General features: G+C 37.3%; 1 protein-coding gene across 2 annotated transcripts in view; it reads left to right on the top strand.

The window, feature by feature from the left end:
- Positions 1–9332, top strand: part of cwc25 (CWC25 spliceosome associated protein homolog) — a 37659-nt gene extending 28327 nt beyond the window's left edge. For both annotated transcript variants that reach the window (XM_069906985.1, XM_069906984.1), the window contains 2 exons: positions 4897–5058; positions 6977–9332. In XM_069906985.1, the coding sequence (XP_069763086.1) occupies positions 4897–5058; positions 6977–7091 (277 nt within the window). In that variant the 3' untranslated portion in view covers positions 7092–9332. The remainder of the gene's footprint in view (positions 1–4896; positions 5059–6976) is intronic.
- The last annotated feature ends 3449 nt before the right edge of the window (positions 9333–12781 follow it).

Genomic DNA, 12781 nt, shown 5'->3' on the forward strand with positions numbered 1-12781 from the left:
GGGAAGAGATCTGGTGAACCTTTTCAAAACATAGATCCCGTGTATGCTGGGAGAAGACACATTCAGAGAAAAATTGTTCATTGAAAGGCCTCACTGGATTCTTGGATCCAAGAGAGTCAGCGACCATGACCGGTCCTGGTAAGACAGCATATGAATACTCTAAGCAAAATAATGGTCCGCCCGAGATTGACCATGAAAATGTCCTATTTTTTTCAAGATTTTAGTCCTTTATTTGCTTAAACAAAGTAGGAGTTTGATGTAAAAAGACAAATGCATTCCAAAAGCTTGAAATATTCTATGATATACCCTGCGACTCTGAGGGTCGAAGTAGCAGAAGGATTAAGAACGAGGTGGAAGACTTTCTGAGAGAGTTATGAAAAGGCTAAGGTTTCCAAAGAGGAAGACTGTGAAGAATGTTTACAATGAGACTAAGTAAAAGTTGTATTTTTTTAAAAAAAATACTGTCTTATATTTATTGTTGAAAAGTAAATTTTATTGAAATGTTCACGGAGAGCTCAGAAAAGAGAAAAGTTGGGAAAAGTAGTAGCAAGGTGGAGACTCGTTCTAAGGGGAGAATGGTGCCCAGAGAGAAGAATCTATAAAAGATGGTGCTAAAAGGAAGGGTTCTTCTTCCTCAGGCTTTTTTCATGGGCTTTCAGGGTTTCCTGTTTGTGTCACCATCAGGGGAGGGACATTATATGTGTTTTCTTAAAGGGAAAGATCACAATTATTTAAATAATCAGAGGTTTTATAGTTAAACAACATTTGTTTGAAAATCTATAGGGATAGAACATTATGATTTATTAGTCTTAATATTAATGGGATAAACGGGTCGGTGAAAAGGAGGCAGGTCTTGACACACCTAAAAAAAAATTAAGGCAGATATAGTCTTTCTGCAAGAAAGGCATCTTACCAAATCAGAACATGCTAAATTAAAAAGAGGGTGGGTGAGACAAGTAATATCATCTTCATTTGGCTCAAAAGCAAGATAAGTAGTGGCTCTAATTAATAAAAATATACCAATAATAATAGAAGAGACATTGACTGACCAAGTCGGATGATTTATAATGGCACATTGTAAAATTTACACAGAATCATAGACATTTATGAACATGTATGCATGAAATTATGATGATAAAGCCTTTATGAAAGATGTATTTTGTCTTCCCTCTGCTGTTTTTAAAAAGATACTAGTTGGAGGAGACTTCAATTTCTTTCTAGATTCAATATTTGATAAATCAGCCAGAACACTCACAAGGGCAAAAGCTGCAAAAATGACACTATCATTTATGAAGGATTTAAATTTGATTGATATATAGAGCCAGCTTAACCCCGTAGAAAGAGACTATTCATTCTACTCAAGTGTACATGATGCACATACAAGGATTGATTTGTTTTTAATGACTGCCCAATTTAAAAAGTACAGTGGTAAAAATGGAATATTTGGCGAGACTTCTATCAGATCATTCACCATTAACTTTAACTATTGCAATAATGGATAAACAAGAAAACGTATACAGATGGCATCTCAATGCCATACTCTTGAAAATGAAGGACTTTTGTGAGTTTATTAAGAGACAGATAGAACTATTCTGTGAAACTAAACTTTCTTCTACTGATTAATAATAGCTTTTTAATATGGGATACACTTAAATCTTATCTAAGAGTACAAATTATTTCCTATACAAAAACGTTGAGAGAATATGCTAAGAACTAGATGGTCTTGAGAAAGATGTAATAAAATTGGAGGAAGAATATCAGAGAACGGGGACACTAGAAAAATATAGACTGTTAGAGAATAAAAAATTGAAATATAACAGATTAATATATTTTTTCTGTTCTATACATTTGTAAAAACCAAACAAAAATATGAATTAGAGAACGGGAGCATCTTGGCAGTTAAAGACAGAGGAGTCATCTAGAATGATGAATGCAATAAAAACAGAAGCCGACATTATAACATATAAATCAAAAGGAGATAAATAATACTTTTTGACAATTATTAGGAGATGAAAATGAGATGGATGAATTTTTAACAAATGTTGATCTTACAAAATTAGAAGATACAGAACGAATTGATTTCTCTTTCACAAGAGAAGGAATTGAGAAAGCCTTGGGTACTTTACAAGCTAACAAATCTCCAGGGGATGATGGGTTTTGTCCTGAGTTCTACAGATAATTTAAAGATTTATTGATATCTCTTATGATGGATGTATTGGACCAGGCGGTGGAGACCCAGACCCTCCTGGAATCTTTCTCAACTGCTATAATTACAGTGCTACCGAAGAAAGATATAGGCCCCACCATATAGACCTATATCACTCCTTAATGCTGATTATAATGCATTAAGGAATTATATAGGTCTATATGATGGGCAAAGGCATTAGCTAATAGACTAGGACAATATCTACCAAAATTAAAACATACAGATCAGGTGGAATTTGTTAAAGGGAGACTATTTAATATAATACATATGGCAAAATCAAAGTTGAATCCAAGTATAACCATATACCAAGATACAGAAAAAGCATTCAATCGATTAGAATGGTCTTTCTTATTTAAAACATTGGAAAAATTTGGTAGAGGCAGAAAATGTATAAACTGGATAAAAACTCTTTATCATAAACCGCAACCCAAATTTATAACTAACAATCAGATGTCAGTGGTTTTTCCCTTGAGTAGATCGAGTAGAGAGGGTTGTCTTCTGTCTCCAGCACTTTTTATCCTAGCTATTGAACGACTGGTGGAGATTATAAGGAGAGATCCAGACATTAATGGCTTTAAAGTTGGACAGGAAGAACTTAAAATTAGTTTATTTGCTGATGATGTGCTATTATATATGTCTGATCTGGCTGAATCCTTGATAAAGTTGTGAACAACATTAGAAAAATATGGAAGAATATCAGGTTATAAAATAAATATGGACAAGAGTGAGATGCCATTGAAAATTTTGATTAGGAAATGTATCAAAAAGGTAGGAGATTTAAATGGAAGAAAGATGGAATCAAATGTTTAGAAATAATGACATAATAATTTACAAAACTTGTATAAATTTAATTACACTCCTCTTGGAAAAAATATTTACAGAAATAGAAAGACCTGCTGATTACTCAAGTGGGAAGAGTACATTGTATTAAAATGAAGGTGATGCCAAGATTACAGTATCTTTTTCAATGGTTGCCATTGAACTACCTAAAAATTACTTTGTTATTGAATAATTATATAAGGCAATTCTGAAGGAATAACAAAGTGCCAAAAATTTAATTGGAAACATTGGGAGGACTTAGAATTCCAGACTTTAAGAAATATTATTTATCAGCACAAGCAAGATTTTTGATTCTTTTTTGAAGAAGAAAGTCCCCCTTGGATTTGAATGGGATTGAATTCAATAGAAGAAGAAACAGTGAAGGACTTTATTTATGTGGAATGTTAAGTTAATAACAAAAAAGATGGATAACCCTATATTAATCCACATGATTACAATATGGCAAGAAATAAATGAGTGTATTGGAAAAAAAAAGCAAGTATACCATTAAGAACACCATTATGTAAAAATATACTTCTGCCTATGAATCTAGGTAACAAAATATTGAATTCATGGGATGACAAAAGAATAAGATGTATTGATGACTGTTATATGAAGGGATCTCTTGTGTCTTTTGAACAATTAAGAAATATATATGGAGTGCCTAATGGGACTTTTTGTTTTCTCCAGCTAAGATCGTTCCTAAGAGAAAGATGGGAGCCAAGTTTGGCCCCACTTAAAATTAATGAAGTGGAACAAAGGATTTGGCTGAGGAATACATCTAAATTTATAACTAACCCCCGCTAGAGAGTTTGCAGATGGGAACTGGGCTCTCCAGAAAAAAAAATGCAAAATCAGGTTTACAGAGATCAAAAGAGAGATGGGAGTCAGATCGAGGTGTTGCAATAATGGTAAGATGTTAGTCTGATTGGTGTTTGGACAGCATGACATAAATTATAAATGCAAGATGCAGATTAGAGCAATATTATTTTCTACACCTAGTATATCTCAAACCACAGAAGTTGCATAAATCAAAATCTGAAATATCAGAAACGCGTTTTAGGTGTGGGACAGAAAGAGGAACATTTTTACATGCTATGTGGTCTTGTGTGAAGGTAAGACCTTTCTGGAAGGATACCACTGAAATATTAACAAGGATAACAGGGGTGGTCTTCACAGGTGATCAGAGCTTTATTTTTTTGGGCAACTTCATTGAAATAAGTAATAAACTAAGTAAATTCCAAATTTCATTTGTTAAAATAGTCTTATATAAAAAGTTTTTCTTTACAAAAATAACAAAGCACCGCCCCCTTCACAGTATAAATCCACACACCATCAGGACTCACATTTACGATGACCATCAAAAATTCTATATGGGGAAGTCACTTGCATTTATATTAGAGCAATATGATCCAAATATGGCTGCCATATCTTAATAAATGTCATATTTGTTCATAATATTTTTCCATAGGTATGCAGCTATTCATCTCAGCAGTCCATCATGCTATATATAGAAGAGAATCTGATTTCCAAGTAATTGCAATACACTTCTTAGCTACTGCTAAGTCTATTTCAACAAATGACATTCGGAATTTAGTTAATTACTTATTTCAGTGAAGTTGCCCAAAAGATCAACCCTGCCCCATTTACTCTCATATCTGCTTATTCTTCTCTGGATTACAACAAGACGTATACTTTTCGAATCCAGAGAAGAATAAGCAGATACGAGAGTAAATGGAGCAAAGTTGTTCAATTGAGTGAATTTTGCCTGCTTCAGGCCATAGCAACCAATGACCCACATGAGCAGCCATTAACAATGGTCAGCAAGAACCTAATACAGGGAGACACCAGTTCTATGTGGATTTTTACAGACACCTTTCAGCAGAAGAGCTTGAATGCAGGCGTTTAGAGATGATGGAGAACGCAAAATGGAGGGATAAAACTCGCCGGGATAACATCAAGAGGTACAAAGAGGAAGATAAAATGGAACAAAAACTGGAGAAAAAGGATATTGGAGAAGCAAAATTCATCCAGTAAGTATTCTGTATTTTAGCATTACAATCTCCCAGTTATGCTTTTCACTTCTTGTGCAGTTGTAATTGTTTTATATGATGTTTGTGTGGTTTATTTCATAAGGGGGAGTAGGAGCAAGTCACATATTCCCAGATCCCGCATCACCATTCAGTAAGATCGCGGTCAATCTGATGTTGGTCTTGGTTCCATTTGCATTTTTCTTCCCTTGGCTTTTGGAGCTACGTTAGAATGACTCTTCTTTACTAATAGGTTCTCTGTTCTATGGGCCATGCAGTAGACAAGAACCTCAGTGGCCTCTTTAATAAAAGCTCAATTATAATGCTTGCCCAGTTCCCATCTGCAAACTCTCTAGTGGGGGTTAGTGGAGAGCAAAGAAAGAAAGAAGGATTAAAAATTGAAAATGCAGTAAAACCCCTGGTATCCAGCCCAATGGGGTTTGGTAGATGCCAGATAAGTGAATTTGCTGGTTGCTTGAGATTGTAGGTTGTGTGATTGGTGAAGTGACCACTGAGGGGCACCAATTTAAAATGTTTGTATTTTTTACCTATTTATTTTCTGTGAATCTTTGGCCGGTTGCTTGAGACTGCTAGTTGCTTGTATTTTGGATTATGGGGATTTTACTGTTCTTGGACAAACAGCATTCTTAATGGATTTAATCATTAGGATCTGTGAGAGAATTGTACCAGCACAGATGGGGTCAGTTTGGCATGCCAGTTTCTGGTAGAGACATCCTATTAATCCTTCCTCCTCAGGCCTGAGAATCCTTTGCATGATTTTCTCTCGATTGAGACTGCACTTGATGTATTGTGAATTTCCAGTCAAGACATTCTGGGAAAGATGTGGTTAACCTAGAGAAGGTGCAGAATATATTAACAAGGAAGTTACTAGGATTGGAGGGCTTGAGTTGCCAGCGGAGGTTGGCTTGGTTAGTTTTCCGTGGAGTGATGGAAAAGCGTAGATAGCCAGTGTCTGTTTCCAAAAGTATGGATGGCAAAAACTAGAGGGCATAGGTTTATGGTGAAAGGGAGGAGGTTTAAAGGAGATCTGTGGGATAAACCAGATTGCATTAGTATCGATAGGCATTGATGATATGTGCATTTTGATGGCTCTAAATGTTGCTCATTTCTCTTTCAAAAACTGGATTTGCTTTCGTGACAGTAAATTTGCATCCTTCAGCTCAACTTTTTTAATCTATGCCCTTTACACCTTGTGCCATCTATTAATGGTGGTAGTTTGCTTTGTTTACACTATTTAAGCAGTTTTCTTGTCCTCCTCCAAGTATCTCACAACCTTCTCTGAACAACCCCAGCTGAATGAATCCAAATACAAGCTTTTCCATACTAATCTTGAAACCATTCAAGAATATCTTTGTCCATGCTCTTTCTATGACCTTCAGAAGATTCAAATGTGGTGACCATCTAGTTGTGGCCTAACTTGGGTTGAACAAATTTAACAGAATTTCCCTGCCTCTGTTTATAGATTCCAAATGCTTTATTCTTTCAACGTGTCCTTCCACTTCCACATCGTGTCCCTCTGTTCCTGCACACCCTTTCAAACTGTATCCTTTAGATCAGCTATTCTCAATAGGGGCCATACTGAATCATGAAAAATTTTTTTTGGTATTTTTTACTATTGGTAGGAGAAAAGTACGGAAGAAACCAACATAACTTGAATGCTTCACAGGGAAGGGGGCCCATAAATTTGGAGCAGAGTCTTGAGGGGGCCAGAGCCAAGAATAAAGATGAAAATGGCTTATCATTTATATTGTCCTGCTTTGGATGAGACAAGGGTGTGCCTTATGATTGACCTGTACTTGTGCTAGGATTTGCTAAAGGAAAAAAAACCTATCAAAATTTCTTGCTTTCTCCACAAGTCAGAATTTTGCGTGCTAATTTTTTTTAACTTTCATTGTTTAAGCAAAATGAAACTACAGAGCGCTGCTACTTCTTCTCTGGAAGACCGTGTGAAACGCAATATTCATTCCCTCCAACGGATGCCATTAGCCTTGGAGAAGAACTTCATGAAGAAGTGAATCTGGCTGTAAATAATGAACACGAGCTGAGATGGTGTTGAAAGACAAGTGTGTCCAAAAAAATACAGAAACAGCCAGTTTTGCCTTTTCTGTGAAGCAATATTACTCAGGGAAACATCATTCTGGAGGCCAATTGATTCTGGCCTCTCCCCAAGTACAACCAAAGATGCTAGTTCAGTTTATAAAGGGTGTCAGTAAATAAGAAAATTAAGCTGATTTGTTCCCATGAGGTTGCCACCGTAAAGACCCCTTTTGCTGCCCTTAATATTTGGTTTGCCAAGGGTCAAGAACAGAGTATTAACGTTCAGATATTAACGTGTGTTTGCTTATTTTGTTGAGGCTGTCATTGTTCAGTAGCACAAGTAAACCTGAGGCAGTTTTAGTCTCGTAGAAGGAAGGCATTTAGCCAGCTCAGTAATTTCATTTTCCACCAACATTCCCTCAAACCTGTAATCATGGTCGCATCAGTTCTACCACACATGTACACCACCAGGGGGAGTTATTAACAACGCACCAACACTGTTGGGATGTGAGGAAACCTGAGGGAAAACATATGCAGCCACAGGTAGAACGTGCAAACTCCACATACAGCACCAGAAGACAGCATTGAACCTGTGTCATTCAAATCAGCATTTAAATTGGGGAGAGACTCTGGACAATTTGTTTCCAAAATGAAAAGAAAATATAAGGAATACTCAGGTTAGGCAGCATCGGTGACCTTTCTAAAAATCTGGTATGCACTTTCCCTTTCCAGAGTCCTGAATATTTGGACAGTGTCAGTTTTAGTTCTCTGCAGTTTTTTTTTCATTTTCTTCTGTTTGAATGGAGAGTTCCTGCAATGTTACATGCACAAACCCAGTAGTAATAATGGAATTGGGCATCTGTCTCCAGATGGCTGACCAAAACCTGTAGTTACTATGTGATTCTTAGCTCAGCAAAATTAAATAGGAAATGTCAATGTGATATTCGGCATCTTGAAAATGAGGACTAAAATTGTGCACCCTTTGTTGAATGATTAATGATAGATCAGGTGTACATAAGTTTTTTTTCATTCCTTTTACATTCTCTTCCACTTTTTGCCCATTGTGGACCATTTCTCAGCAAGGAGATTCCCCTCCATCTTCCTTGGAAAGATTGTAATTGCTTTCTGGAATTCTTCACTCCTGTATTTCCATGCTGAGTTTGTGTAAATCGATTATCATGCCTCTCTGTACAGGAGTTTAACCTGATCCTTCTTGGTAAATTTAGGGACAGATAGCTGGCAAAAACTGTCTTTTTCTTTCATTCAGTGAAATACCACAGTCTGCATTATCTTTTCACAGAGGCAAGTATAATTTTCAAGCAGATGTTCCCCACTGGGTATTTTACCCGAGCCTAATACTACCATTGCCTGATGTATATAGATAATCCAGCAGAAATTAATACAGCATGAGAAACCCGGCCCATCAGACTCCAGTGCTTTTGAAATAGCTTGAGTCACACGTTTGATTGCCCTGACTTGAGTCCAGTATCTTACAGCGCAAACCTGAACTTGGCAGCATTAGTTTGCTGATTAACTGCTTCACTAACTGGCACATGCTCACCAACTGAACAGCAGGGAGGTGCAGAAAGCTGAATTTTATGGAACATTGTTACGGGAGTATGTTTCACCAATTTGTATGTAGTGTAAATAATTATCAATTGTATTTGGTTGCCAGAATCGCACCTTGACAGTCAGGTATAACACCTTTGATCTGTTTGCACAAATTAATCTGTAAATAACTACATTTATTTGATACTTTTTATTAAAGATTGTGTATAAAACTGTTTAAATACTTGTGAAATTTAATGGCAGCATTTCTAATGTCATAATTTTATATATTTCAAACCATAAAGCCATTTTCAAACTTTATAATGTTTAGTTCAGTTGCAACATGTTGCCTTGTTTTCACATGTACTGATGAATGTTATAAAGCAAGAGTAAGGTTTTTGCATGGTTCCAGTGGGTGGGATCTGACTTATTTTAATTGTCTAATATTGCTCAGTCATGATGATTGGTACTCCATGTTGTAAAAAGAAAAAAAAATTGTCTACTTTTAGGATTTCAAGACTTCCCACACAACTTTTCCAACCAGTTAACTGCTTTACAGTAAAACCCCTGGTACCTGCCATTTATGGTGATTGGTGGTTGTTTGAGATTCGCTCTTACAATGCCTAACTAATACACCTGTATAAAGAATAAACAGTTTAAAAAGACAGAAATGCTATGTGCATGAATATATAAACCTTAAAGCATTTTACTTTATTTTCAGTCACATTCTTTGAAAACATTTAACCATCGCTGCATCTGCAGGCTTCTATTCCACAGAGCTTCCCTAAACGCAAACAATAACATAATAGATAATTAACCCCCTCCCCAAGTTTACAGAGACAGCCTTGCTGATCTACTTAATTATATAATAATGAAGATAAAGACTTACTAAGCAGGGATAAGGATACACTTCAAAAGAGTCAGCCCAACAGTGAGCGGCATCAACCAGCTCTTCATCCTGGACAACGCCATTTTATTAAAACAGCTGCTACGAGCAAAGCATGACCAAGGCACTCCGCCGGCTGAATATTTGTTCCCACCTTCACCAAAGGTTTGTGTTACTTCAGAGAACATTTACAATTTAAAACTTTTAAAATTTGTATTTATTCTTATTTTTAAAAAATTAATATGTATTTTCTTTGATTTTTTTTTGCTGGTTGCTTTAGTTCTGGGTAACGGGTTTTACTGTATTATGTAATTGTTACTGCTGCTGGAATGCAAATGCCCACAAACTACCAGGTTTCGATGACCAGTTCATTTATTTCAGTGATTGAGGGATCAATATTGGACTTGGCAACATTGCTCCCCCTGCCCAGTTATTCACCAGGGCTCTGTGAATTTCCAAATATGAGTAAAACTAAGTTTTTTTTTGAAGGAAGGAAAGGGAACATTTGGAATTAGCATCAGGATTTGGGGATTTACATTTGATCTGCCTGCAGTTTATGATCTTGCCCCCTCATAGACCTGCTTCCCAGGTGGTGCAAAATTAAACTGGAAAATTTAAGTGATGCCCTCTATGACTACATGCTTGTATCTACTGAATATATTTTATGAATAAAATATATTTGTGAGGAGGAAAAATCTGACCTAAATGTGACTCGGCTGGGTTCAGGATTCCTTTTATTAATCATCTCCAAAGTTAGTAAATTTTATTTTCCCACTGGGTGATGGCAACTGCAGGAAGATGACAGAATTGTATAGCATTTCAATGCACTGTGAGGCAATCCATATATTGTCTAACGGAGGATGCAGTCACGTTGCAGATATCGTAGTACAGAGGGACAAATATAATCACAAAGCCACTGGAGATGTTATCAACTGGATGCCAAGGCTTCAATCTACAACTTCAATTAATAATCACTTCACATTTGCATGCTCCAGTTATTCCCAGGGACTGCAATGATTCCATAATTCTGCTTTGGGTTCCTTCTGGGACTCATTAGGGAAAGTAGTCTGAGTTGGGAGCCGCCAATTACCACTTTAGCTGCGAGATATTTAATGTGCAATTATAATGTAGCTTACCTGGTCCAATCTATCTGAAGATCTGGCTATATTGAAAGGGTTGAGATTACATCAGATCTATATTGACCTTAAGTGCAGTCAGCAAGTCATCTGTTGCTGAACATATTTGTATGGTGGACTCTCCAGATTTGAATGAAGAATTTCTTATAGAACCTGTAGGATTTATATTAGATTTTAACCTGATTCCAGAGCAATGCAGAGAGAGTGAGAGAGAGAGAGAGACACACACAGAAACGCTGGAGGAACTCAGCCGGTCCCGCAGCTTCCACAGGAGGTGAAGATATCCAACTATCGTTCAAGGCCTTAGCTGTTCTTCAAGGTATGAGTAAAAATCATTAGGCACCTGAATTAAAAAGATGGGGAGAAAGTAAATAAAGGCAGGGGGAGGAGCACAGACCAACAGACAAAAGATGTTAATTGGATGTGGAGGTCAGGAAAGATTAAAGGTGAGGATTGGTGGGGGGGGGAAGGGGTGGCTTTATCAGTGCAGAGCTGGGGGAAAGAAGACCAGTAGATTGGTCAATTATTTTCTCCATCAACTACCTCACCCCACAGAAATTACACCACTATAAACCTGAATTATCAGAGATGTGTTTTAGGTGTGGTGTCGAGGTTATTTTTTCTATTCTACCTGCTTTGCACGAGGTGAGGCCCTTCTGGTATGATCTAACCAAGATCACAGGAGTCACCTTCCCAGTAGATTCAGAGCTTTATCTTCTGGGGAACTTGACCACGGTTGGCAGATCACTAAACTCAAATTAAACTCACAGAAATTGCTTTATGTGTGGCCAGGAAGAGCATAGCAGTAACATGGAAGTCTGACTCCCATCTACTCATGGATAGGTGGTCTTCAGAGATAAATAGCTGCATCCCACTTGAGAAGGCCGCATACAATCTCAGGAAGGGATATAACACCTTCCTAAAGTCTGGCAGCCTTATTTAGAGAGTATAGGTACCTCACTGGCACTAATATAGGATTACAATCACTACTGGCTAGCCAGTGAACCTCTGTAAAGCTTTTAACACTGGTATTATCATGTCTCCATGTGTTCTACTGTATGCACTGACAATGGGACAATTTTTGTGTTTCTTTGTTCTTTCTCTGTTTAATAGGACATATAGAGGGGAGGGGTGGAGGGAGGTGTTCTCTTGATGTATTTGATATGATTGTTGATAAATATATTTAAAATGATAATTAAAGTATTACTGAAAAAGGGAAGGAGACATAAGGGAAAGAGATAGAGGAGACATAGGGACAGTTGGAGGACGTGAGTCTCCACCCTGGCCCTGGTGGCCCACAGGACCAAGCCTCCAACTTGGCCCCAGAAGTCTACATGATTGACCCTCTGGCAAACTCCCTTTCTGGTCCCTCTCCACCTCCCCCACTCTCCCACCCCCACCCCCATAACTTCCCCAACCCTTCCCTTCCTCACTTGCATCCTTCCTACTCTCTGCTTCCAGATCCATCCTATCCTCTTCCCCTTGACACCTCCCACCCCATTGACCCCCAAACAGGGGGCAAGAAGCAATAGTAAATTTAATTGAAATACATATTTACATATTCCATCTTCCATTCTATCAAATGGCGCAAACTTATCTTTTATAAATGTGGTTTTGGACTATCTTTGTTTTCTATCTCTAGTTTATCTGTAGTGATTTCCAATGTAGCTCTGGTAGAGGTAACTACAGAAAGCTTTTTTAAATTTTTTTTATTTTTCACACTATGAACCATACTAACCAAAATACACACAAACATTTCCCTCTTGAATATACACAGTGTAATTTTCTCCCCTTTTCCCCCCTCCCTTCCCTCTCTCCTTCACCTCCCCACCCACTCAACGTTCAACCTATATGATACATTAAACCCATTAAACAATGTCATCACACAATGAAAATAAACAAGAAATTTGTGTCTTCTACTTTTACATACTGGGTCAGTTCATTTCGTCTTCTCCTTCTGTCATTTTAGGCGGTGGAGGTCCGCGGTAGGACTTCTCTGTTGTGTTCCATGTACGGTTCCCAAATTTGTTCGAATACACTACAGATAAAGCTCGAAGGCAGTCCCTGTTTACTGTACAAGTCTTTCTCTCATTACTGA

This window comes from Narcine bancroftii, chromosome 12 (genome assembly GCF_036971445.1).
Source record: "Narcine bancroftii isolate sNarBan1 chromosome 12, sNarBan1.hap1, whole genome shotgun sequence".
Classification (NCBI taxonomy): Eukaryota; Metazoa; Chordata; class Chondrichthyes; order Torpediniformes; family Narcinidae; genus Narcine; species Narcine bancroftii.